The sequence below is a fragment of the Balaenoptera acutorostrata genome, chromosome 18, assembly GCF_949987535.1.
Source record: "Balaenoptera acutorostrata chromosome 18, mBalAcu1.1, whole genome shotgun sequence".
In the NCBI taxonomy this organism is placed as follows: Eukaryota; Metazoa; Chordata; class Mammalia; order Artiodactyla; family Balaenopteridae; genus Balaenoptera; species Balaenoptera acutorostrata.
In genome coordinates, this window is record NC_080081.1 from 72471531 (window position 1) to 72496126 (window position 24596).

Genomic DNA, 24596 nt, shown 5'->3' on the forward strand with positions numbered 1-24596 from the left:
ATGACACAGAGTACTCAATAATTGAGAGTCATTACTACTATTAAAATTCCTTTTAATACCATTATTATTGGAACTAGAAACATTAAAATGTGTAACCTCTTTCATAATGTTCAGGAGCTGAAACTAAGCTCCACCTCTTTTCCTGGGGCAACGCATACTCCGACTAACGTTAATTAAAACTTTAATTTTACCTTCCTGGAAGCTTCCAAGTGTAACTAGAAAGCTGTATTACAGAAAGTAGGAAAGAAACATTATAAAGGGTAATTGTCCCTCTCTCTGAAAAAAAAATCTAACATGACTACAGTGACTTTAATTCTTAATATGTAATTTAGAGGAAACCTTTTAATTTAATGGTGGGATGCTATAAAAGCAACCAAGTTAAAAAAAAAAAAAAACACCAAACTTCTCAAGTCTTGAAACTAGTGTTTTTGATTATAAGAACTTGTTTATGCATCACTGACTCAGGATTTTGATACCATCAGCAGTGACATTTTATAATACACATGTCTGTTCTGAGTAGTCAACAAAAAATTTTCAGATCTGAGCTTCCGCAACTGGGATCCCTCTTCTTCACCAGAACACAGGGAGGACGTGTAGTGAGCTGCCCGCTTCAGAGCAGCCGTGGGCTCGACTGTTGAGATGCCGCTAAGGCATTTCATCCAGAACAATCAGCACACAGTGGCAGGCACCTTTCTCAGGCTGAACCAAAGAAAAATGAGGTTCAAAATATCTTCATGTCTGACACATATTTTTTTTCTTCAGATCTTATTTGTGCCAACTGTGATTCAACCTTGGAAACAGATCTAAGGAATAAGCCTGAGAAGTCACAGTTCTGAATACTGACCATTTCTCCCCAAAAGTCTCTCCCTACATGACGAGGGTCAATCAGGGACCTGGGGGTTGGAATCATCTTGAAGATACACTCCGGTCATTTTGTTTGCCTGCAGGGATCACTGAACTTCTGGCGGAAGACTCAGCCTCCTTGATGGTGCCTCAGTTTGTCCACAGGTAAAAATGAGCATCACTTCACACTGACCTGGCTAGGTTTCTAGCAATAATTCACGAGCACTAGTTAAAACCACTGGAGATCTATGGAAGAAGGGGGCTAATAGAAACGGATGAAATTGTGTTTCCCTTTTATTCTCTTCAGTTACAAACGGATTTCTTTAAACAAGACAATATATGCTGATTCTTACCCAGAATATTGGGGGAAAATCCCCAGATCAAGAGAATGATAGAGAGTATCTCAAATCAGTTCAGGTATTAGCAAGTAAGATGCTGCCTGTTACCCTGTGATATGAAATGAGAAGGTAGATTCAAACCTGGAGGAATATTTTGGCACTTTTTCTAAGAACTAAAAACTCTTGAGAGAACCTGTCCTATTTGCAGCTGGCTTTGCACATTTCAGAGAAGCCAATTCTCTGCCAAATCTAACAGTCCCAAGGACAAATCCATTATTTGAACATTGGAGGGGAAACTTCAATTAAATTTGGCTACAAAGTTAATCTTCATTTTAATTGAACAAAAGAGCATCTCCCACAGGTATTTCTGTAAAAACTACAGCAGCTACTGAGGAATGCAAGATGCCACCTTCACTCATCTGTTTCTGGCTTTGTTGGTATTTTGGATTTTTTTGTCCCAGTATATACGCCAGTTGTGCACGTTATGTCCACTGAGTGGACATTTACACATGGATGGATCTTTCCCTGCCTCCTCTGGGACTCTGCATGGTCACCCAGCTCCCCACTCCCCAGATGCCAGCCTCCCCCACGCTCCTGGCTCTTTTTCTCAGCTATCAACATGCTTAGAGCTTTTCATCTTAGCATCTGCCTTCACCACGCTTCCACCTCTGGCTACTGTTTTCTTTCCACCCCCTTCTCATCCTCAGTTCGCCAATGAGCGGTCTACACTTCCTGTCTTCCCTTCCTCCCCTACTCCTTCTCATCCTTAGTTTGCCAATGAGTGGTCTACACTTCCTGTCTTCCCTTCCTCCCCTACTCCTTTTTCAACCACCTGCAATCTGACTTTTCTGTCACCACTAAAAATAGTCCCCCTAGAAGCCCCAGTGACTTTCCAAACAATAAATCTGGTGGACATCTTTCAGTACTTTTCTTTCTGGTCTTTCAGCTGCAATGAAACACTATCGATGATTCCCTTCTTTCCACTTGACTCATGCCATCCCCCACTTTTTCTCCTCCTACTTCTTTAGACATCCCTTTTCTGTGTCCTTCATAGGCTGGTCTTTCTCCTCAAATGTTTACATTCCCCAGGGATGTTCTTGGGGACTTGAAATCAATCATGTTCTGATTTATCTTCTGGCACCACTAACACACACACACACACACACACACACACTCACTCACACTCACACTCTTCTCAGACCCAACCAAACCACCTCTCATCAAAAAATCGTACTTGTCCTTTAAGGTTCATTCACTCCACCACACTTTCCCTGGTCACTCCTACAAGAAGTAACATAGATTTCACTCTTAGTAGCTCTTTTGGTATTCTCTAGTTCTTGTGTACCTAACCAAAGTCATCCTGGTTATTCACATACACATCCTTTCCCGAGTAGATTAGAGCTTGGACTTTGGAGTCAATCAAACCAGGATTTGAATCAGGACATTAACCCTAGCTCCACCACCTTTGGTAAGGTTTTATTAAATCTCCCAGGTTCAGCATCTCCGACTAAAAATGAAGGGGGCCACGAGTGTAGTGGTTAAGAGCAAGGATCCAGGAGATGGGTGGTCTACACTGAGTGTCAGCCCCACCACTTACTAACTGTGTGACTTTTGACAAGTTTTTTCCTTGTATGTGAAGTGGGGTATAAGAGTACATATCTCATGATGTTGATGTGAAAAATTAGGTGAGTTGATGTTATTCAAGTATTAAGAACAGTGCCTGGCACTCAGTAGGCACTAGAGAAACATGAACTATTATTATTATTATTACCTATCTGCTAGGGTTAATGTGAAAATTAGTACATCTGAAACATGACAGGTAAGCCAAAAAATGGCAGTTGTTCTTATAAAAATCTGTCTTATTCCTCTTTGTATAATGCATAGCCTCAAGTACAATCACACTTGGAAGTTACTATAGAAAGTAGTATGTATCTACCTACCTACCTATCTATAAGCTACTATCAAAAATAACTTAAATATATGTATAACTGAGTCACTTTGCCATACAGAAGAAATGAACACAATATTGTAAAATTCAACTATACTTCAATAAAACTTAAAAACACACCTTATAAAATATACATTGTTATAATTATTAGCATGATCTATGGAAATCAAGACTTGTGCTGGCTAATCAAAGACATAGAAAGTAAACTTATGGTTACCAAAGGGGGAAGGGGGTGGGGAGGGATAATAAGAGTTTGGGATTAGCAGCTACAAACTACCATATATATAAGAGATAAACAACAAGGACCTACTGTATAGCACAGGGAACTGTATTCAATACCTTATAATAACCTATAACGGAAAAGAATCTGAAAAAGAATAGGGAAAAAAAGACTTGTGCTGGTTAAAACTGTACTCAAACACTGTTTTTTGACCCAAAGGCCATTCAAAGGTAACTAAAGAAACACAATGTGGTATATACATTAAATGGAATTCTACTCAGCAATAAAGATGAATGAATTACTGATAAATAATAAATGGAAGCGCCTCAAATACATTATGGTGAATGAAACAAACTAGAGCTTCCATTTATACAAAATTCTAGAAAATGGGAATTAATCTATATATAGATCAATAGTTGCCTGAGGCCCTGGGTGGTGGTCTGGGCTGTCTGCACAGGGGCACAGGAAATGCCTGGGGATGATGGAAATGTTCTGTATCTGGACTGAGGTGATGCTGACACCAGGGTACAAATTTATCAAAATTCATCAAATCATAGATTTTAAACCCCTGTAGCTTATTGTATTGTATACTTTAAGAATACTGATTAAAGTAAAAATTTTCACTGAATGTATGGGAAGAAGAATCCCTAATCTGTCTGAAAGGCATTTTATTTTCTTGGACACCAAAGGGAGGAGGGGAGGCAATTCTGATAGTAACGACCTACCTTTAGGAGGGGGAACCACTGTCTCGTTCCCACTCTCCATCCTGAGCATAAGCATGATAGTTTTTGCCTTTGAGAAGTTCACAATTTATTATGCTACCCACTGGGAATCCCAGAAAACCTTGGGAAGTGGGTATGCATGAAGCCACAGAGCTGATATTTATGGGGTAAGACATTGATCCCAATGTGATGGCTGGAAATCTCTGGAATTAGAACATCCTGACTGACCAATCTGGTACGTACGGGGCATTATTTAGATGGAAAGGAATGTGACACACACTCTACAAGCCTTTCCAGCCAAGTGCCTCTCAGAGTGTTACTGACAGGTCAGTAGCCAACACGAGAGAATGGAAACCACTTCACTCAGCACCACAGAGAAGCCTCTTTTCAGGTGGGATTTGGTGACACAGCGCCGTTATCTGAACCAACAGCTAGAACGCGAGTGAAGGGGGAATGCCGCCCTTGCCGCCATTTCTGAATTGGAATTTGGCTTGACTCACGGGTGAGCATTTTCATTCCTGTTGAAGTTCCACAGCCCCTAAGTATCTTGAATGTTTGTTTTACACATGAGATAAAAAAGGCAGTTTCATAGGCAGCATCCTCTTCATGATAATCATCATATAGTATTCATTACGTACCCAAATTCATGCAGCCAATCAAAATGTCCCAGTTAAAACTGAAATGACCCAATTACTTTAACTAAGAAAAAAAAGGTTTGGTTTTCTGGTAAAAATAAAAGGGAAACTCCAGGGGGTAAAGAGTTGAAAAAAAACAAAAAAGATGAAAATCTACTTACCTACTCTCTCTTTTGAAGTGTTATTAAAAGGCAACATTCTGGAATTAGTGGTACAGCTTTGTGAATACTCACTGAATTGCACAGTTTTAAAGGATGAATTTCATGGTATGTGAACATACCTCAATTAAAAAAAAGCAATATCTACATTTTAGGTCAATCAAAAATATTTAAAGATTATAGTATCTAACCTCCACCAAACTTCCGTGATTACAACTTATGAATTGAGTAGAAACCCCTAAAGGCATCAGGAAATACCATCATATGGAATGCTGAATTTTAAGAATCGTTTAAGTCGGAAATACTAGATATATACGTAAGTGACAATCAAAATTACCTAATAAAATATGTCTTCTTATTGTTAGCATGACCTGTGGCATTTTAGCTAGTTAAAATGACTACAGTGCTAAAGATTGCTGCTGCCTAAAACTGTATCGATGACTTTCAGGAAAGTCAAAATGCAAAATGCTGTGTGGAAATATAGTGATATTATATCATAGTGATTGTAGGAATGGGCCTTCCATGCTTATTATGTCATATTAATGAACTTACTTTTTAATGTGGACCATTTTTTTTTAGTCTTTATTGAATTTGTTACAATATTGCTTCTGTTTTATGTTTTTTGGTTTTTTTGGCCACGAGGCATGTGGGATCTTAGCTTCCTGGCATCGAACCAGGCAGGTCCTGATCGACCAGGCATCGAACCTGCACCCCCTGCATTGGAAGGCGAAGTCTTAACCACTGGACCACGAGGGAAGTCCCTGAACTTACTTTTATTGGTATTTTCTGTGACTTAAAAAATGATGATGTATTTTCAAATGATCTTTTGTGTTAAAAATGATGTCTCTATAAATAGTAAGAAGAAGCATATAATCAGAAAAGGCTAGACTGAAAATAACTTGAGGAATAATCTTCACCTGATTTTGTACTCTCAAAAAGAAGAAACTTTGATAATCTTCTCACAGTCACTGGACATAAAAATTATGGCCTCACCCATGGATGAATTGAATTGGATACTATTAAGTTGAAGTAAAAACCCCTTTGGGTTTTTGGGGGTTTTTTTTGTATTACTTCATGATACTTTCCATATGGTTTATTTGCTATAAGGTTCAGTGAAACTTTTACTCTCATGGTGCATTAAATTTCATTTCATGGCCGAAAAAGTTCCATTTAACAGTCACAAAAGAACAACTTTTCATCTGTGTGAATCCAAGAATATTCATAACAAGGAAAACAAACTTCAAGTTGAACAGTACACAGAAAAAAGTGAGTCTGTGAGCTCATTGGAAAGATCACCTCATTCGGCGGCTAAATGCAACCTTTCAACAATTATGTCTGGTTTTAGCTATTAATACTATTTTCTTTCTGGGTTAGGGTGAGTTTTCAGATTTCTGGTGAAAGCCTTACTAGATTAAGTAAGGGGTGCCAGGCTGAGCTGCTCTGCTAAGAAATAGTTATTTTTAAAGTTATTTTTTAATTTATAACTTGGAAAATAAGCTAGTACTTTGTGAAATGTAACATAAATATTCCTTATCTGACCTGAACTGTTTCTGAGTCTCCTTTAAGGACAGCATTACTTTGATTCTATCACTATACTCAGGCAGCTAAATCTAGAAATTATTTTTATTCTCTTTCTATTTCCCTTACTAGGTTTGTTGAAGTAAGAGGAGCCTCTATTTAAAGAGAAGTTTGGCTAAAAACACTAGCTGGTTGTCCTTTTGGGAAGCTGACTTGAATCCATAGTGCAGAGAGATATTAAAGCTGCTGTTTCTACTATTTACACATCCTTAGATGACAGACATGTAACAGTTGGGTGGTATAGGAAGACTTGCATATACAACAGTGCAAAAAACCCACCAACGTGCAAATCTCAGTATGATGAAATACTATCTTGAAATATCAACACTGAGGTTAGTGAATGGCTATCAGGCTATAAGCATGACTAATTATAACAGTTTTCATGAAATTCACCATATAAAGATTCAAATTTAATTAGAGGTAGTAATTCTGCCTTTCAGTTAGTGCAGCAGGATTCCCTAATTCACAAATTCCTTAAATATTAAAAAAGTTCCTGATTAAAGAATCTGATAGTTTCTGGTATCTAGACATCAGCAGACTATTCAGGTACCTGCAGAGGTGAAACACAAGACTACAGCAGAATGTTCAATCTGTATATGGGCCAGAGGCAAAAAAAAAAAAAAAAAGAGCTCTTTTATAACTACAAGTAGACTGTATCCCAACCATAGTCTCTTACCTCTCATTAGATCTGGTCTAAAATCCTAAGAGGAGGCTGGAGTGAATGTGTATTTCACTTACTAAAGGCTTTGCTTACTTAGAGCCACAGACAGATTCATTAAAACAACTAGAACCACTCACCGTACATATTTTGTTGGTGGTGGATCACCTGTGTCATTATTATAGCACAATGTCCAGCTTAAGTTTGGGGTTAACTGGAGTGCTGTCCTGATGCCAGCCCTGCGACATCAGGTGGAGGAGGAGCTGAAAGCCTGAGACGCAGGGCCAAGAAACAAGTGTTCGTCAACAGGCAGTAGTACTTCATGAACCTAGAACCACATTAGCTTGCGGTTAATGTGGCCATGAGCTAATTGCTCAGCCTTTCCATGTTTGTGCCAGCTGGCCGTGACCGCTGTCCCTACAGACTTGGTCTCAAGGCATGACACGTTCACTACAGGTTGGTGATGTGGGTGCAACAGACATTGGCATCCTGGATTCTTTAAACACGTACACACCAAGAAACTATTTTGTGTTACTTCTAGTTTATTTTTAGTCTTATATTAAAGCAGAAATTCCCTGACTTGTGTCTCTTATGTCAGCAAACCAGCTAGATCATGTTACATGATTGTTAAGGCTCCATCCCAGCATCCCCCAGTTAGCATCTCTATGAGTGAGTATCTGTCACCCCTCCCTCACCTCTGCTCCAAGCTCAACACAGGGACAATATCTGAAAGCTCCTGCCTGTATCTCATCCATTAGCTATTTTGTGAGCAGCAGCTATCAAGGCTCCAGCAATCCCAATAATAAAATCTTCCCACTGTCACATCACCTTTCATCCTAAATATGTTTTTAAATGTGGGAACATTTACAGGAAGGCGAGCTCCGCTCTCCTGCTCAGTCATAGGCTCTGCTAAAGGACAAGATGAAAGGTGTGTGTTCTTCTTTTGAGGTTATGCAGATCTTTTCCTCTCTCCAGGTTTCAATTAAAGTAGAGAATACATTACTTGCTTTCTAAGTCTTAGGTGAGTTAGAATTTCTTCTTCTTCCTGTTGACATTTTATGCTGTTAGGCTGTAGATCGAGATGAAACCCCTGGTCCAGTACCCAGTTTAGCTTCATTGCTTCATTGCAGCTCCTCGCAAGGACAATGAAGCTTTAACCTGGGTGGATTCAGTGGGATGTGACTTATTCACTCAGAGATGTGGAGAGTTAATGCTTATATTTCATTTGTTATACACATTAGAGCTAAAACTGGGCTTGACTGTGAACATTTCATAGAAGAAAAAAACAATGATGGATCACATGTAAGGGACTTTGTTGGAAGCAGAGGCTAGTAGCAGGGCTGTGATGAAAAACCAAGTTTTTTGTGTGTTGGTCAAATTATAGGAAGGAGGGTGGACAAAACAGGCAGCCTGAGTAGTGTGGTTGAAAATTCTTGAAGGTACACACTTCCAGTTATTACAAACGTAAGTTCTGAGAATGTAACATATAGCATGGTGACAACAGCTAACAATACCATGTTGTATATTTGAAAGTTGCTAAGATCGTAGATCTTAAAAGTTCTCATCACAAGAAGAAAAATTTGTAGCCAAGTGTGGCAATGGATGTTAACGAAACTTATTGCGGGGATCACTTCACAATACATCAAATCATTGTGTTGTATGCCTGAAACTAATACAATGTTACACGTCAGTTATAGCTCAATAAAACAGGAAAAAAGGAAAAATCAGTTTGATTTGATGACTAACTTTAAGAAAATTAGATATTTCTCCCTCTGATGTTTTCAATAAATTTAAACATATGAATGAGGAAAAAGAAAGTTCTGAAATTTTCTGAACTTGCTTTACTTAGTTGAATAATCCAGCTTTTCACATTTTGGGCCATTGGCTTCCCAGCACAACCCAGCACAACAATGTTCCTACTTGTCTCCGAGACCCCGATCCTCAGGGGCCTGTGAAATTTCCTCTTGGAAAGCCGTGGAAAACCATTCTATGTGGACTCGCCTCAAATCCCTGGTTTCATTTCCTAGGTCCTCACAACTTATACCCGCATAAGTATTTTGCGGGAGATAACAGTGAGCCAGTGGGGCTGCTGCCTTCTCTTGTAGACTTTTGTTTGCCTCTGTCACCTCCCAGAGCGTAAATCCCTAAAGGATCCAGACCAGGTCTGCTTAAACCAGCTTTGGCTGTACCTTTCTCATTGCCAAGGCAGAGATCAGAACAACCATCTGACAATAACAGGGCATGGTAACAGCAGGCATCCAACCACCCTGTTCAAGCTTCCACTCCTTCTGAATGAACACAAAGAGAGGAAGCACCAGGCTGACCACCAGAGAAACATACCAGAAGATGAGGTTATTGATACCAATTCCTCGATGACAATGAGGATGATGATGGTGGTGAAAACTGAGCACCTAGAACATGCTAAGAATTGCGCCACAGCTCCACACATTACCTCGAATTCTCTCACCCACCCCATGAGCTAGGCTCTTGCAAATGAGAAACAAAGGAGACTGACTGGCTGGCCCAAGGCCTCACAACACTAAGAGGCAGAATCAGGATTCAGATCCAGATCAAGCTGAATGAAAAGTTGTTTCATCTCTTCTTTTCCATTAAATCTGCAAAGTCAAGATTATGCGAGATCTTGAATTTCGAAAAGCTGAAGGGCCTTGTTTTTTGGAAGAGAGTTTATTGAGAAGGTAATTGCCTGAGACTCCAGTGACAGATGGTATATAACCGGAGAGACTCAGAGATAATGAGAGCGTATATTCTGAGGCTGAGTCCGACCGCTAAGAGTCAGCCTGACTCTCCTCTTCACACACTGCTCCGGTGAAATGGGAGCAGGTGACCGTATCAATGAATAATGAGGTATCCTTAGATGCCCCAAGGCAGAAGGCTGAGAATTAACGTCCCTTGTACTCTGCAGATTGTAGGGCATTCATCTGCCGAGGGGTACAAAGGACAGAACAAAATCCATTATTATCTGTTTAGAGGTTGGCAAGACGACCCTCAGAAACACACAGGATCCTACATTCCTTTTGAGCTACTATATTAATTTTTTTTTATAGTTTTTTTCTTTTTTGGCTGCATTGAGTCTTCATTGCTGCGTGCAGGCTTTCTCTAGTTGCGGCGCGCAGGGGCTACTCTTCGTTGCAATGCGCAGCCTTCTCATTGCGGTGGCTTCTCTTGTTGTGGAGCACAGGCTCTAGGCATGCGGGCTTCAGTAGTTGCGGCACGTGGGCTCAGTAGTTGTGGCTCATGGGCTTAGCTGCTCTGCGGCATGTGGGATCTTCCTGGACCAGGGCTTGAACCTGTGTCCCCTGCATTAGCAGGCGGATTCTTAACCACTGCGCCACCAGGGACGTCCCTATTAGTATTTTTTTCATCCATTCATTCATCTATCCATTCATTCATTCATATACTCATTCATTCAAAAAACAGTCTACTGTATATAAAGGAGATTTTCTAGAAACAGGGACGTGTGTGCGTGTGTGTGTGTGTGTGTGTGTGTGTGTGTGTGTGTGTAGATAAGACACAGTTAATGCCTGTAGGAACTTAAAGACTAGTAACGTGCTTCTTTAACTTATAAAAAGTCTGTATCCTCCACCCCTAAAATATAAATTTTATACCATAAAAATATACATTTTATACCAAGGTCTGATATATATACACACAACTGAAAGTTCCATAAAACAACATCTACCCTTAAAATCTATAATGTTCTCTAATATTTTCTATTCTAGTCTACTCTAATACTCTTACTTAATGAAGGCAGTTTGCTTGAGATAATGATATGGTGGTTCAGATAAAGTAGAGACTTACAAGTGTATATATCCACAACTGCATAATTGTGTGGAGTCAGCAGGGAAGAAATCAAGTAAACCTTTTCAAAGGTGTTTGAGTTGGGCCTTGAAAGATAGGCAGGATGGAGAGATGAGGGGGATTCCAGGAAGAGGGGACAGTGTGCTATACACACGTTGGCAGGCAAGCACAGAATTGAAACATGGCTCAAAGATCCATGGAGGAAGAAAGGTAGGCTGGAGTTAAATCAAGGAGCAGACGGGTGTGATATGAAGGATCTGAATAAGAGAATGAAAGGGACAGGTTGTATTTAGGGGAAACTCATCACTCAGGATCAGAAGAGGAAGACTTGGTGACAATCCCCTCACTCTCCCTTTTATGCATCTTGGGGACATCCCCACCTCACCATGGGAACGTCTGCTTGCACAGGAACCTCACAGTGCAAAGACCCACCCTGCCCTTATCTGCATGAAAAGCAAACCAAGAGCTCTGCAGAGGGCTTTGGCAGGATAATGGACAAAGATAATGCAAAAACTCACATGCTACAGACACTTGGAAATGTTGAATGGAGTATAAGATTTTTTTTTTAAAGGCAGAAATGAGTTCACAAGAAAGGAAAAGGGAAATGAAAGGCAGAAAGATATGAGGTGACGTAGTGGCTACACAGGGAGAGGACTACTGGTCTCGTTATGCTGGAGGCTTTTTGTTGTTGTCTACTTGGGGACAGGAAACAAAGCTGTGAGCCTTGAGAGGTGGGACACTGGAAATAAGACACCTATATAAACCCTGGTCCTAAACAATGAAACAGTGGACTAGGGACAAATCTATGCACTGGCACAGGAAGATGAAAAGATATTCCAATGATCCCTGCCTGGGTTCTAGGTAAAAACAACAACAAAATCCTCCCCAAGAATTCGAAACCACAGTCTCAAGTCTTACAAGAGTTTGGAGCTTACATTTATATCACCTTCTAGGTGCAGAAACTTGCAAACCAAGAAGTTAATGTAATATTTGGCCCAGATGGTGAAGACTCTGGGGCTAACCTAAAAGAGGACACACACAAAAATGTAGGTTTAAGTGATCAAAGACAGAAAAAAGAAATTCTAAACATAAGGAAAAAACCCCTAAAAAAACTAAAAAAATAAAACCCACCTAAATAGATTTTAAAACAGTACTTCTAGACATAAAAAATTCTATCACCAAAATTATAATTCTCACTGGGCACATTAAACAACAGATTAGACATAGCCCAAGATAAGATTAATAAATTGAAGATAGACCTGAGAAAATTACTCAGGATGCGGTAGCCAGAGACAGTGAGGTAGAAATAATTAAAGAAGGGTAAAAAGATATGTAATATATCACGAGAAGTTCCAATGTACATCTAATATGAATGCCAGAAAAAGAGAAGAGGAAAAGTGGAGAAATGGCAATATTCAAATAATTAATGGCTAAGAATTTTCCAGAACTGATGAAAGAACCTTCAATTCAAGAAACATGAGTCTCAAACAAGAAAATAAAAATAAATCCAGGGGCTTCCCTGGTGGTGCAGTGGTTAAGAATCCGCCTGCCAATGCAGGGGACATGGGTTCGAGCCCTGGTCTGGGAAGATCTCACATGCTGCGGAGCAACTAAGCCTGTGTGCAACAACGACTGAGCCCGTGCGCCTAGAGCCTGTGCTCTGCAACAAGAGAAGCCACTGCCATGAGAAGCCCGCTCATTGCAACAAAAGGTAGCCCCGACTCGCCTCAACTAGAGAAAAGCCTGCGTGCAGCCAAAAACAAAATTAAAAAAAAAAAAAATCCACATCTAAACACACAATGTAGTGAAACTGCAGAACACTATACACAAAGCAAAAAACCATAAAAGCAAACAGAGAAAAAAGTAAATAATCCACAAACAAATAGCAAATCAACCACAGACTCTTCAACAGCAATGCTTGAGGCAACATGGTGAAATATATTGTCAAAAGTCTAGAAGGAGAATAAATGTCAAACTAGAATTCTATTCCTAGCTGAACTATCACTGATAATTGAGGGGAAAATATGGGCATCCAAGATAAACAAGACAGTGATTTACCACCCACTTACTGTTACTTAAAGAACTACAAAAAGATATACTTTGGGAAAAAGAAAATTTAAACCAGAAGAAAGGAGTAGGAGGCAAGAGGGAAACCATCTGTTACATTGTTTTCTGTACTTTTTCTATTTTGAAATAAAAATATTAAAAAGATACAGATGACCCAATTTACCTTGTTTAAAACACTTCGCTTGGGAAAGGTGAAATAATGGTAAGACCAGCCAAGAGCAAATGCTATCAAATGACCCCATGAAGCAACAAAAATAGAATAAAATTATCGACTTATCCATAAATATTAATGAATATGATCTGAGCATCTTTTGGATACAAAGAACAATACTGCTGAACCAGTGAAAGATGTTAAACGAGAAAAATATCTAATATTTTATTTTGGTAGAACATTTTTGTTTCCTGTCCTTTCTTCCTCATTTAAGTTACCTATTTGGATACTGGTAATTTGTAAATACAACTTTAATTTAGTATTGTATATAATTGATCCCACACAGTCTAACTGATGTGGAATTCCGAAGGACTAAGTTTTCTAAATAAAACTGAAAAATACAGATTCCTGAGTAGCCCCATAGATAATAAATCTATACTTCAAAATTTTAAAAAATTACCTTTGCTATTCCATACAAGTTTTAATTATATTAGAGATAACAGAATACAACTTTGTGATATGATACAAGCCCACATAAATCCAGGTTTTTAAAAGACTCAACGTCTTTCTAAATAAAGCCAACCTCAGCAAAAGAAATAGTAGGGCACATTTACTTGGAGTTCGCTTTACATGTACTACACATACATCAAAAATAACACTTCTTCTTGCTATGGCTACAGAACAAAATGCCAAATGCACATTTACATTAGAATCAGGTAACAGGCCACAGAATCTACTCACATTTATTGTCCCATAAGTAAGCAAATACAAGGGCAAAAATTACTAAGCACTTTTCAGCAGACAAGAAATGGAAATGGCACAGAAGCTTTCATCTCTGCCAAAAAATACAAGGGGAGTAAATAGTCACTTTTTATAAAAAGCAACGATACTGAAAATTGATTGAATACATTTCTTCAGCTAAAAACACAATGTCCATCTACTTGGCCATCAGCATCTAATAAACTCTCTCACCCTGGGCACACAATGAAAATTTGCTGATGAAGAGGACTTGCACTTTTTCTTTTCCATTTTTCTTGTTTGGGGACCTTTACGTTGTCTCATAGGAAGGAACAAAAATGGCTACCTCGGGCTTCCCTGGTGGCGCAGTGGTTGAGAATCTGCCTGCCAATGCAGGGGACACGGGTTCGAGCCCTGGTCTGGGAAGATCCCACATACCACGGAGCAACTGGGCCCGTGAGCCACAATTACTGAGCCTGCGCGTCTGGAGCCTGTGCTCCGCAACAAGAGAGGCCGTGATAGTGAGAAGCCCGCGCACCGCGATGAAGAGATGGCCCCCACTTGCCACAACTAGAGAAAGCCCTCGCACAGAAACGAAGACCCAACACAGCCATAAATAAATAAATAAATAAATAAAGACTTTCTATTAAAAAAAAAAAAAAAAAATGGCTACCTCTAATTAAAAGAATGCTGTGGTACATGTTACTTTTTCAGACATAATGTTTACTCCAGGAAGAAAAACGTCATGCAGACACATGCCAAACTGAGTAAACTAAAGATGAAAAAGTTAAAGCCAAACTATTTTACTTCATAAATTCTTAAGTAACAGTATCTAAACGATTATTTTGGAAACAGGGATGGCTCAGGATCTAGCCTTCTAAGCACCTCTTTCAACTACTGTACAACTTCCCAGTTTCTTGGGAAAATCCACCATGATACACAATTTCAGAGAGCCCTGGCCTGCTACTTTGGCACTGTTCCACTGTCAAGGAGTGAAACGATTCTTTTCTGTGCCTTCCCACTCTCTCCTCCTTAACTCCCCCGTGATCTCTGGAACCCAGGTGGCAGGGGGAGGGGGCCTGGGCTGCCTCGGCACCTCTCAAAGAGCTCAGAGGGTTCCAGGGATCAGCACCGTTTGGAGCAATGGGAATGTGGGCACGTGATCTTTGGACTCAAGTTATGGGGAGCCCTGTATTGGCTTGTTCAAAAAAGTGAAAGAAGGTATCTTTACGTGACAATGACTGGCAGTAGAGTGTAGAATGGTTCAGAGGTGGGCTCTGAAGAGAACGAGCTTGAATTCAAATCAATGCTGTGTGACCTTGGGCAATTACTTTCCCCTCTCTGTGCCAGCTTTTCCCATCTATAAACAGGGATATAAATACTACCTACCTAAAGTCATTGTGAAGATTAAAGGACATAATACATTAAGCACAGTGCTTGGCACATAGTAAGTGCTCCAGAAATATTAGCTATTATTAGTAGTAAGAGTACTAAAAACACAAAAACATGGGTGAATGGGGAAAAGGTACAGTACTAAGGTTTCATTTATTATAAATGATTTAAACTGTAAAACCAAGAAAACATTTTCCTTAATAGGAAGTTAGAATTCACTGCTCTAATAACGTTAAAATGCAAAGTTTGTAAATTTTGGGCAACCATACACTTAAATATTCTTGAATTTTGATTCCCAAACCTTAAATTGTGATTCTCATAAAGGTTATTTTTTAACAGATGATGTTGACTATCATCCGTTATGTATTTTTTTGAGACTTAGGCAGTGGGCTCAATATTACATTTAATTATTTTAAGCTATGATGCCTTAAAGCAGCGGTCCCCAACCTTTTTGGCACCAGGGACTGGTTTCATAGAAGACAGGTTTTCCATGGAAAGGGGGGGCAGGGGATGGTTCAGGCGGTAATGCGAGCGATGGGGAGCGGTGGGGAGCGATGGGAACGATGGGGAGCGACGGGGAGGGACGGGGAGCGACGGGGGGGATGGGGAGCAACAGGGAGCGGTGGGGAGCGAAGGGGAGCGACGGGGAGGGATGGGGAGCGACGGGGAGCGACAGGGAGGGACAGGGAGCGACGGGGAGGGATGGGGAGCAGTGGGGAGCGGTGGGGAGCGGTGGGGAGCGATGGGGAGTGAGCGGCAGATGAAGCTTCACTGGCTCACCCGCTGCTCACCCCCTGCTGTGCGGCCTTGTTCCTAACAAGACAGCTCAGTGGCCCGGGGGTTGGGGACCCCTGCCTTAAAGCCAACCCCAGACCTCTTCTCCTGTCCCAGTCTCCTCACAGGAGGTACAAAGCCAAGCTTCATACAAAGAGCTGCGTCACTCTGAATTCCTTTCCTTTCTCTTATTGTGTGTGGCCTACCAAGGTCAGAAAACAAGTAATCTGAATCTTCCATTTGGACTTTCTTCCTTTCTGACTGTCCTTTGGAGATTTAGCACACTGTCCTTAGAGCCCTTGCTGAAGTAATGAACATAAGGCTGAAGCCACAAGCCTTATTTTGCAGCAGAATCATTTGCAAAGAAAGATACTGACTACTGACGTTGAAGGGCATTATCTATCTAAGAAAGGACCTAAAGGTAACTGAGTCAAGAATTTCCAGTCTTCCAATTTTCAGATAACAGAGTGGTATTTCTGAACGACTCAACAAAAAATTTCCTTGGATAAGATGTCACTGAGACCATATGTTCTCAAACTAGGAGCTCAGGCCAGCCCTTGAAGAATGATGATTTCTTTTTCTTTTACTTTAAAAATAGGACAAAAGATTTTGACTAAAGTATATGACACAGCAGAGGCTATGAACACAATTTTTCTATGATTAATAACGTTAAATTATGCTTAACGTTAAATTATGCTTATTTTTCCTAAATGCAGTGGTGAAGCGTGCTGCTGAACTGTATTGTCTAAGGATTGTTTTGAAGTCCTGGATCCACAATTTTTTTCTTAAATCAGCAAACTGAACTATTATCTTTTAAAAATTACCTATGGTATCAAACATTTGGAAACTAGGGGGAAAGCCATCCATCCTTTCTTAGAGCTGTAAAATCTATATTCAGTGTCAAGATGAATTTAAAAAGACGCGTCTCCTGTGCATACTCACCAGGGGTTCTGCCATAATGATTCGAATCTTGCGCTCAGCCTGAGTGGTGAAGTTGACAAATAAACTCTTGAGGACATATTCTCCAGGTTTGCTGTCTGGGTCCACACTGATGGGTAACATGGTTGGTGGCCCTTTCTCCTTTTGTGTGCCAGATACAGGTGGAACTGGAGGCTTGATATAACCGTTGCCAACCGGAGAAGCTGAAAAAATAGAATGGATATTCTTACTGGCTGAAAATAACATCATCAATATTCAGATTGGCTGTGTTAAACCATAAATATAAGGATATGAATCACATGAAGAATGCTGTACTCAATATCATAGCCTGGCCTTATGGTGTTAGGATTTAACTATTTTGATTATGTAAGTGTGTGTGATGCCATATTTATCTTGAAGTACTTCTGGTTACCACACTGCTTTAGGTAAATCGTGTTGCAAAGACATAATACAGCTGATAAATCCTAAAACGTTTAGGATGTTTTTAGCTTCTTTTTTATGTTCCAAGGAAATGGACTAAGAAAATGCATAGGGGAAAACAAGTGATTCCTTGTCCTGGTTTTCCTGATAACCAGGGGCACTCTGTCTTCTGTGATTCATTCTAATAATGGAAAAGACTCTGGGGTCGTCCCTTCCAGAAGTTTCCAAGAAGCAATTTTCAGAAGCCCAGCTGGCTCTTGCTCCTGAAAGGGATGCCCCTCTTGAAAGATAAAAGGCTCAAGCAGTGCCATCTATGCCATCCAAGGTGTGGGTTCTTTTCCCTCTCACCATTCTTTGGTTCAAGTTGGGATGCCCCTCCTCATCGTTCATAAAATGTGCAGATTCCCTACTTGGATTAGATCTTGAACAGAGGCCATTATCAGAATCTCCAGTGAGTGGCCTCCTTTCAGGATGCAACAGACAGACCACTGCTTTAATTTGACAGTTACAGAAAAAAATTTTCTTATTCATAAATGAAAATTTCATGTCTCTCTACTTTTGACTATCCTTTGACATGTTGAATTCTAACAAGGACTAGCCCCTTCCATCTTCCAATATTCAATGGAAGAAATATGAGAGTAGGTGAGCTTAGGTGACAGGCATTAGGTATACTGAGGAGAGGACGATGATAAAGTAGACTTTTAGAAGGAAAACTAGATAGTTTGGGTGACTGGATACAGAGATTAAGGAGAGGAGTCAAGAAAAACAAAAGCAGATTTCCAGTTTGGACACCGGTTTGGCTGTCAAGAGAATGGGGGTATGTCATCGATAATAAAGGAGGGGAAAAGTTCTCCATGAAAGCTGAACACTCTTTTCTCAAAACTACAAATAAATTCAAGGCTTCTCTTAAACTTCTTTCTATCTCAAGCCAAATTCTGAGGAAGCCAGGCAAAAATTTTATTAATTTTATGGAATTACCAGCATGTCCTCACATCATGTAGATTCTCTGTCATCTTTCTTACTCTTTCCTAACGTCCCCTCCTCTCCACTTCATTTAACCTGCCATACAGGTGGGGACTCCCTTACATCTGGAGGGTCTTCCCATGTCTCAACTACCACTAAACTTTAAGAATATGGCCTCTCAAGTTATAAAAATAAAATAAAATCGGTTGTATATGATTCCATTTTCTCATTTCTCCATTCTCACTAGCTCCATCCTAGTCTAGGCCTTTGGAAACCTATGGCTAGATTATTACGGCAGCCCCACTGCTGGCTTAATTTCACTCGTTTCACATACCAAACGAATCTTCCTTCAGCTTAATTCTAACACATTTCTGCTCAAAATGTGCAATGGCTCTCAATTCTCATCATCAAGCCTCAAGCACACGGCCTGGTTCTGAATGCACCCCAGTCGCGCTGATGGCCCCGGCTGGCCCAGGGGTACACCGCCCTCACCTGCAACTTCCTGCTGTCCCTCAGCTGCTGCTTTCCACTTTCCTCTGCTCATCTAATCCTCCCGGCCTCTCAGAACCACTCTGACTCTCATCTCCATGAAACCTGCTCCACCAGGCCAATCCTCACTGGTCAGTTTGTATGACAAGGTTTAAACGTCTAACTCTTGCGCTTTGGCCTTGTACATCCTGCATGACCTAAGGAAGGCTCCAGAGACAGCTGACAAGTGGAATCATTATCATCAGTCACGCAGTTCTGCTGAGGGTTGGCTCTGTAACTGAACCATATACTTTTCTGTGTCCCCTCACAAGACTGTAGCCTCCCAGATCTCACACAGAGTTCTTCGCACAGGTAATACTTAATAAATCTCTTTAAATAAATAAATGACATCTAACTTTATTTCTGTATGTCTTGAAGTGATTCATAAGGAGGGTACACTATGAGAAGAATCAGTGGTCACAGTTTTAAAGGAACAGGGTGAAACATTTGCAGTGAAGAGTCATTAATGAATGGCACTCCTTGCAGCTTACTGAAAGGTACTATTAATTCTAAAGAGCATATTCAAAATCAGGTGATGCAAATGAAGTCCATTCCTCTGCCTTACCTCCTACCCTAAGTGCAAGAACCTGGTGGAAGTAGGAAGCCTCCCAGGTCCAACCTACAGAAGGACGTGGGATCTCCACGAGATATCATTCTAATGTATCAAGGGCACTGTGTCATAGGACTGAGACTGAAACAGAAACCGAAGAAGTCTAAGTGGAGGACTTTTTATTCCCTTTAGTTTTCCACAGGATTTAATCTATTTCTAGAAGACAGCAATAATCAGGTGGATGGGATACAACTGCAAGACCAGATCCATAATCATAAGGCTCTGGGGCTTAAAAGTCCTAACTATAGTGAGAGAATTTTCCTAACAGTGACCTGTAGCAGTCCTCCTGCAAAGCTGCATTTTCAACCAGAAGAGCTGAAATGCAGATACCAGAATGTCTCCCAGACAACTCTTCCATTTAAAAGGCCAAAATACCAATTCACTGCTATCATAAAAAATGGTTTCTGCCTATAGTTCAAAGCCCAGACATCCTTGTGAGTACAAAAGTCTGTGTGCACAGCCTTAGCGAGCTGGAACTATCCAAGCCCAGCAGAGCCCTGTGTCAGAGCTGAAAGCGACTCAAGGAGAGGGTGCCCATCATTCTGGCTGCAAACAGACCAGCTGGGCAGATGGAGACGCCGTGAGAGTTAATGGGTGAGTGTCCTGGAACTAGATCCACTCCCAAGTTTTAGAAACCCCTCTTCATCCCACCATAATTCATAGCAAATTCTAGCTTTTTGTTAGGATAATTTTCATGGCACCTTTCAGTGACTCAAATTATATACTGTTACCAAATATAGTTGAGAAGCAGAAAATACATGTTCCTGGCACTCGAAATTTAGTCACATAGTTCACACTAAACATTAGACCACTACCATTAGAAAAAAATCGTTATATCCTCCCTCAGCACTTGCTTGCCCTTAATCTACACATAATTAAGATCAATTGTCTAGTTTCTAAGTTCATAATAGTCTGGAAACAGAAAATTACAAGGGAAAGGTACAACATCTATGGGTAGATGCACCAACAGCAAAAGAAGAAAAAAGGCACAACTCTCAAAAGCCGCCAGAACTTAAAAATGCAGTTGCCTGAAGCCATTTAGCACAGGGCCACAGAACATGACACTGGGGGCAAGGATATCTCCATCCTGCAGGTTGTCATGATTAGCGTTCACAATGATAAGCCTGAGTCCCGTGGAAAGGTTAGAACAAGTTCAACATCTAGTCCTGTATTTGAGAAGGTGAGGAAAAAGAACGATATAAATTTGCAAAAGGTTTCCATTTCAAAAGGAAAACACTAAAAAAGTTTTGGTATATTAAGGGGTAAACTTTGCTCTCAAAAATTACATCTAGGGCTTCCCTGGTGGTGCAGTGGTTGAGAATCTGCCTGCCAATGCAGGGCACACGGGTTCGAGCCCTGGTCTGGGAAGATCCCACATGCCACGGAGCAACTGGGCCCGTGAGCCACAATTACTGAGCCTGCGCCTCTGGAGCCTGTGCTCCGCAACAAGAGAGGCCGCGATGGTGAGAGGCCTGCGCACCGCGATGAAGAGTGGTCCCCACTTGCCGCAACTAGAGAAAGCCCTCGCACAGAAACGAAGACCCAACACAGCCAAAAATAAATAAATAAATAAATAAAAGAACGTGAATTTCTTTTAAAAAAAAAATTACATCTATTTCTTCATAGGTCTGATTTTTAACTAAAACTTCTTTTTCATTGAAACATATAAACCAACCACCAATTCAGTAATTGCCACACTAAGGCCCCATTTTCCAGCTCTGCAAATGCAGGCAGTTACGGTCTGCCCTCTGTCTCCTCTGCTTCCGCATTTGTGGATTCAACCAACCCTGGATGGAAAATGTTAAAAACAAAAAAAAAATTCCAGAAAGTTCCAAAAAGCAAAACTTGAATTTGCCACGGGCTGGCAACTATTTACATAGTATTTACATTGATTGTACTTACAACTACTTACATAGCATTTACATTGTATTAGGTATTATAAGTAATCTAAAGATGAACTAAAATATACGGGAGAGGATGTGCATGGGTTATATGTAAATACTACACCATTTTATATAAGGGACTTGAGCATCCATGGATTTTGGAATCTGCAGGGCTCCTGGAAGCAATCCCCCGTGGACACTGAGGGACGACCCTACAGTTTGAGTCTATTCCTCTCCACTGCTTTCCCTGCTTTCTATCCAGCCGGGCAAGCAAGCCCGTCTACACTTTAGGGTCCAGTCACTACCCTCTCCTCCACTGGGCTCTGCCGCAGTCCACCCAGCTTCTCCAGATAGTCAGCATCCTCTTAACATGGGACCTCTGGAAATATGGGACCATCCTCTTAACATGGGACCTACCATCCATTCATTCTTATCCCTTAGGATGAAAGGGTCCTGACAGGTCATTATCTCCTCTTCCTCACCTAAATACAAGTGGAAGGAACAATTTAACTTGGAGTAAACACTTTTCTCATTTAAATTTCTTGTATGTGATGGATTTTTAAGCTTCAACTCCATCTGCCTTTATCCTCTCTCCTTTTCTTCTTCATCTCATCTTCCTATTTTCACACAACAGCTCAATGTCCCTAGAAAGTCACTGAAACCAGTGTTCCTAGGGGCGGGTGGGGAGCTGAGGCGGGGTTGAAAAGAAGAGCATCACTTTCAGATATTAATCAGGCCTCTAACTACTGAATCTTTGGAAATTTGCTCTGCTTATATTTTCCCATTTACATTTTAATCTCGGATGAAACATGTTCTAAGTCTTCTTTTGTCTTAAATGGGTTTTGTTGAGGTTATTTTATTACTTTCATTCTAAATTCTGTTTCAGTTGGTTCTACTGGATGGTTTCAGGAGATGTTTTCCCCCTTTTACTGGGTGTCTACTTCTATCCAGCAGGCTCCATTCCTTAATCTGTTAGAAGTCTGTTTTAGGTTTTTGCAGCCCATTCGTTACCTCTTTATTAGATCTATTTCTGACCACAAGTGATGATCTTTTGAAGGTGACTCGCTTTTCCCCTCATTTCATCGACTAATACCTTAATTTTTAGCCTGACTGCTCTTAGCTGGCTATGGTCTTCAGTACAATTTCCCTGAGTTACCCACATTTCCACGAATTCCTAACCTCCTAACTGCAACACCAGCACAAACAGCCCCAAAACGCATGGTGCAGCTACATTTTTATTGTGACACTAAGGAAAGGAAAGGCTGTAACGAGTTTCCTCGTGTAAGTGCCCCAGAGGCTAGAAGTGGCGATCTATGTTACAGGAGAGCAACTGGTTTTCTGTTAGGTTTTCAGACACGTTAATACCATCGCTCATTATAGCCCACCATCCATTCATTCTTTCACCCATTCACTTCAACCAATATTTAATGAATGAGGGCTGAGGCTTCAGGTTCTGTTCTAGGCACTGGGAAGATAGCAGTGAACAGATGGGTCCTGCCCTCATGGAGTTTACACTTTACTGAGGCAGGGTCATATAATCAGCAATTTCATGTGTGTGTATACACACACACACACACACACACACACACAATGTGTTAGATTGCAATACGTTCTAAAAGACAAAGGAAAACTTAAATTGAGTGAGCAAATAGAGGAACCTGCTCTTGTTTATCTGCCCAAAGGTGCTTAGATGTTACAGTCTACAACTGTTGTGGAGAGGGATGAAAGACACGTGCATTCTTGGTGTCCAAAAAACCCAGAGCACTTGGCTCAGGCAGGGTCTGCTTTTCTGATCCATCCCTATGGCCTGCCTGTATCTGTGTCAGTTGGATTGGAAATGAGAATTTTAACCAGCTTGTGAAGGGCATGAATCAAAATGCTGACCAGACACACGGCTTCTTCACCTCCTTCACAAAGTACAGGACTCAGAAAAGGGGCCATCTCTGCCGGCTCTTCAGCAGCTTACAAAGACAGACAAGCAAAGAGCCAGCTTTTCAAAACACTCAATGCTTTTTCTGATGTTTCCATTACTAGAACCATACCCTGAGCATTTGAAAAAGAAAATGGTTTACTTTTTTTTTTTTTTAAGTATCCTGAGATAGTATGTAGTAACTGTTCAAAGTAGGTACTCCTCCTAGAAATGGAGGTCTATTTAAACAACTTTACTTTCTAGAGATCTAAGTAACCTTATCTTTCAAAATAGGAGTAAACTGATTAGATTTCTTTGTTCACAGTTGGATATACGTTATTCTTTCTGCTGGTTCTTGGTGCCTCGTTCATTTTGGAGGTTTGGAGAGCAAACCCCTTTTGTAACCAAGAACTGGGTCCTTCTTTAGGGCCATACGTCCCCCCCTCAATCCCTCCTTTCCTGTAAGACTCATTTTGTTTACTGGGATTACAGGAACGTTTCATAAAACATAAACCAAGGATGACGCAGCTACTGTGAGAACGTGTCACACTGTGTATAGACCAATAATAAATTGTCCACTAATGCATTTATGAAGGCGCTTAAGAAATGGCATTTTAAAGGGCTTGCAAGTACTCAAAATGACCAGAAACCCTGAAGGTCATGAAAAGTAAATTAGGACGAAAAGAAAAAACCCTCCAACTATGATCAGATGAATTATTTTCCTCTGAAGAGTATTATTAAGAAGTGGAGGGCCTCCCTGGTGGCGCAGTGGTTAAGAATCCTCTTGCCAATGCAGGGAACATGGGTTTGAGCCCTGGGCCGGGAAGATCCCACATGCCGCGGAGCAACTAAGCCCGTGCACCACAACTACTGAGCCTGCACTCTACAGCCCACGAGCCACAACTGCTGAGCCCGTGCGCCACAACTACTGAAGCTCGCGTGCCTAGAGCCTGTGCTCCACAACAAGAGAAGCCACTGCAATGAGAAGCCCGCGCACCACAACGAAGAGTAGCTCCCGCTCGCCGCAACTAGAGAAAGCCAGTGCGCAGCAACGAAGACCCAATGCAGTCAAAAATAAATAAATAAATAAATAAATAAATAAAGAGAAGTGGAAGATATTGGGATAAGAAGAAACAATTAGCTTGAGCAACAGAAAAATATTTAAGGGATAGAAGATTCCTAAATAATATTATATATTTCAAAGTAGGTCAAGAAAAGACTACTAGGCAAAAATATTCAGAAATAATTTTTGCCTTGGAAGAGAAATATATTCAATGACATGTTAAGTTCTGCTTAATTAATT

General features: G+C 40.7%; 1 protein-coding gene across 5 annotated transcripts in view; it reads right to left on the reverse strand.

Moving 5' to 3' along the window:
* The window catches only part of FRY (FRY microtubule binding protein), a 420573-nt gene that overhangs the window by 181468 nt on the left and 214509 nt on the right, over positions 1 to 24596 (reverse strand). For all 5 annotated transcript variants that reach the window (XM_057532698.1, XM_057532699.1, XM_007164157.3 and 2 more), the window contains one exon: positions 16984 to 17183. In XM_057532698.1, the coding sequence (XP_057388681.1) occupies positions 16984 to 17103 (120 nt within the window). In that variant the 5' untranslated portion in view covers positions 17104 to 17183. The remainder of the gene's footprint in view (positions 1 to 16983; positions 17184 to 24596) is intronic.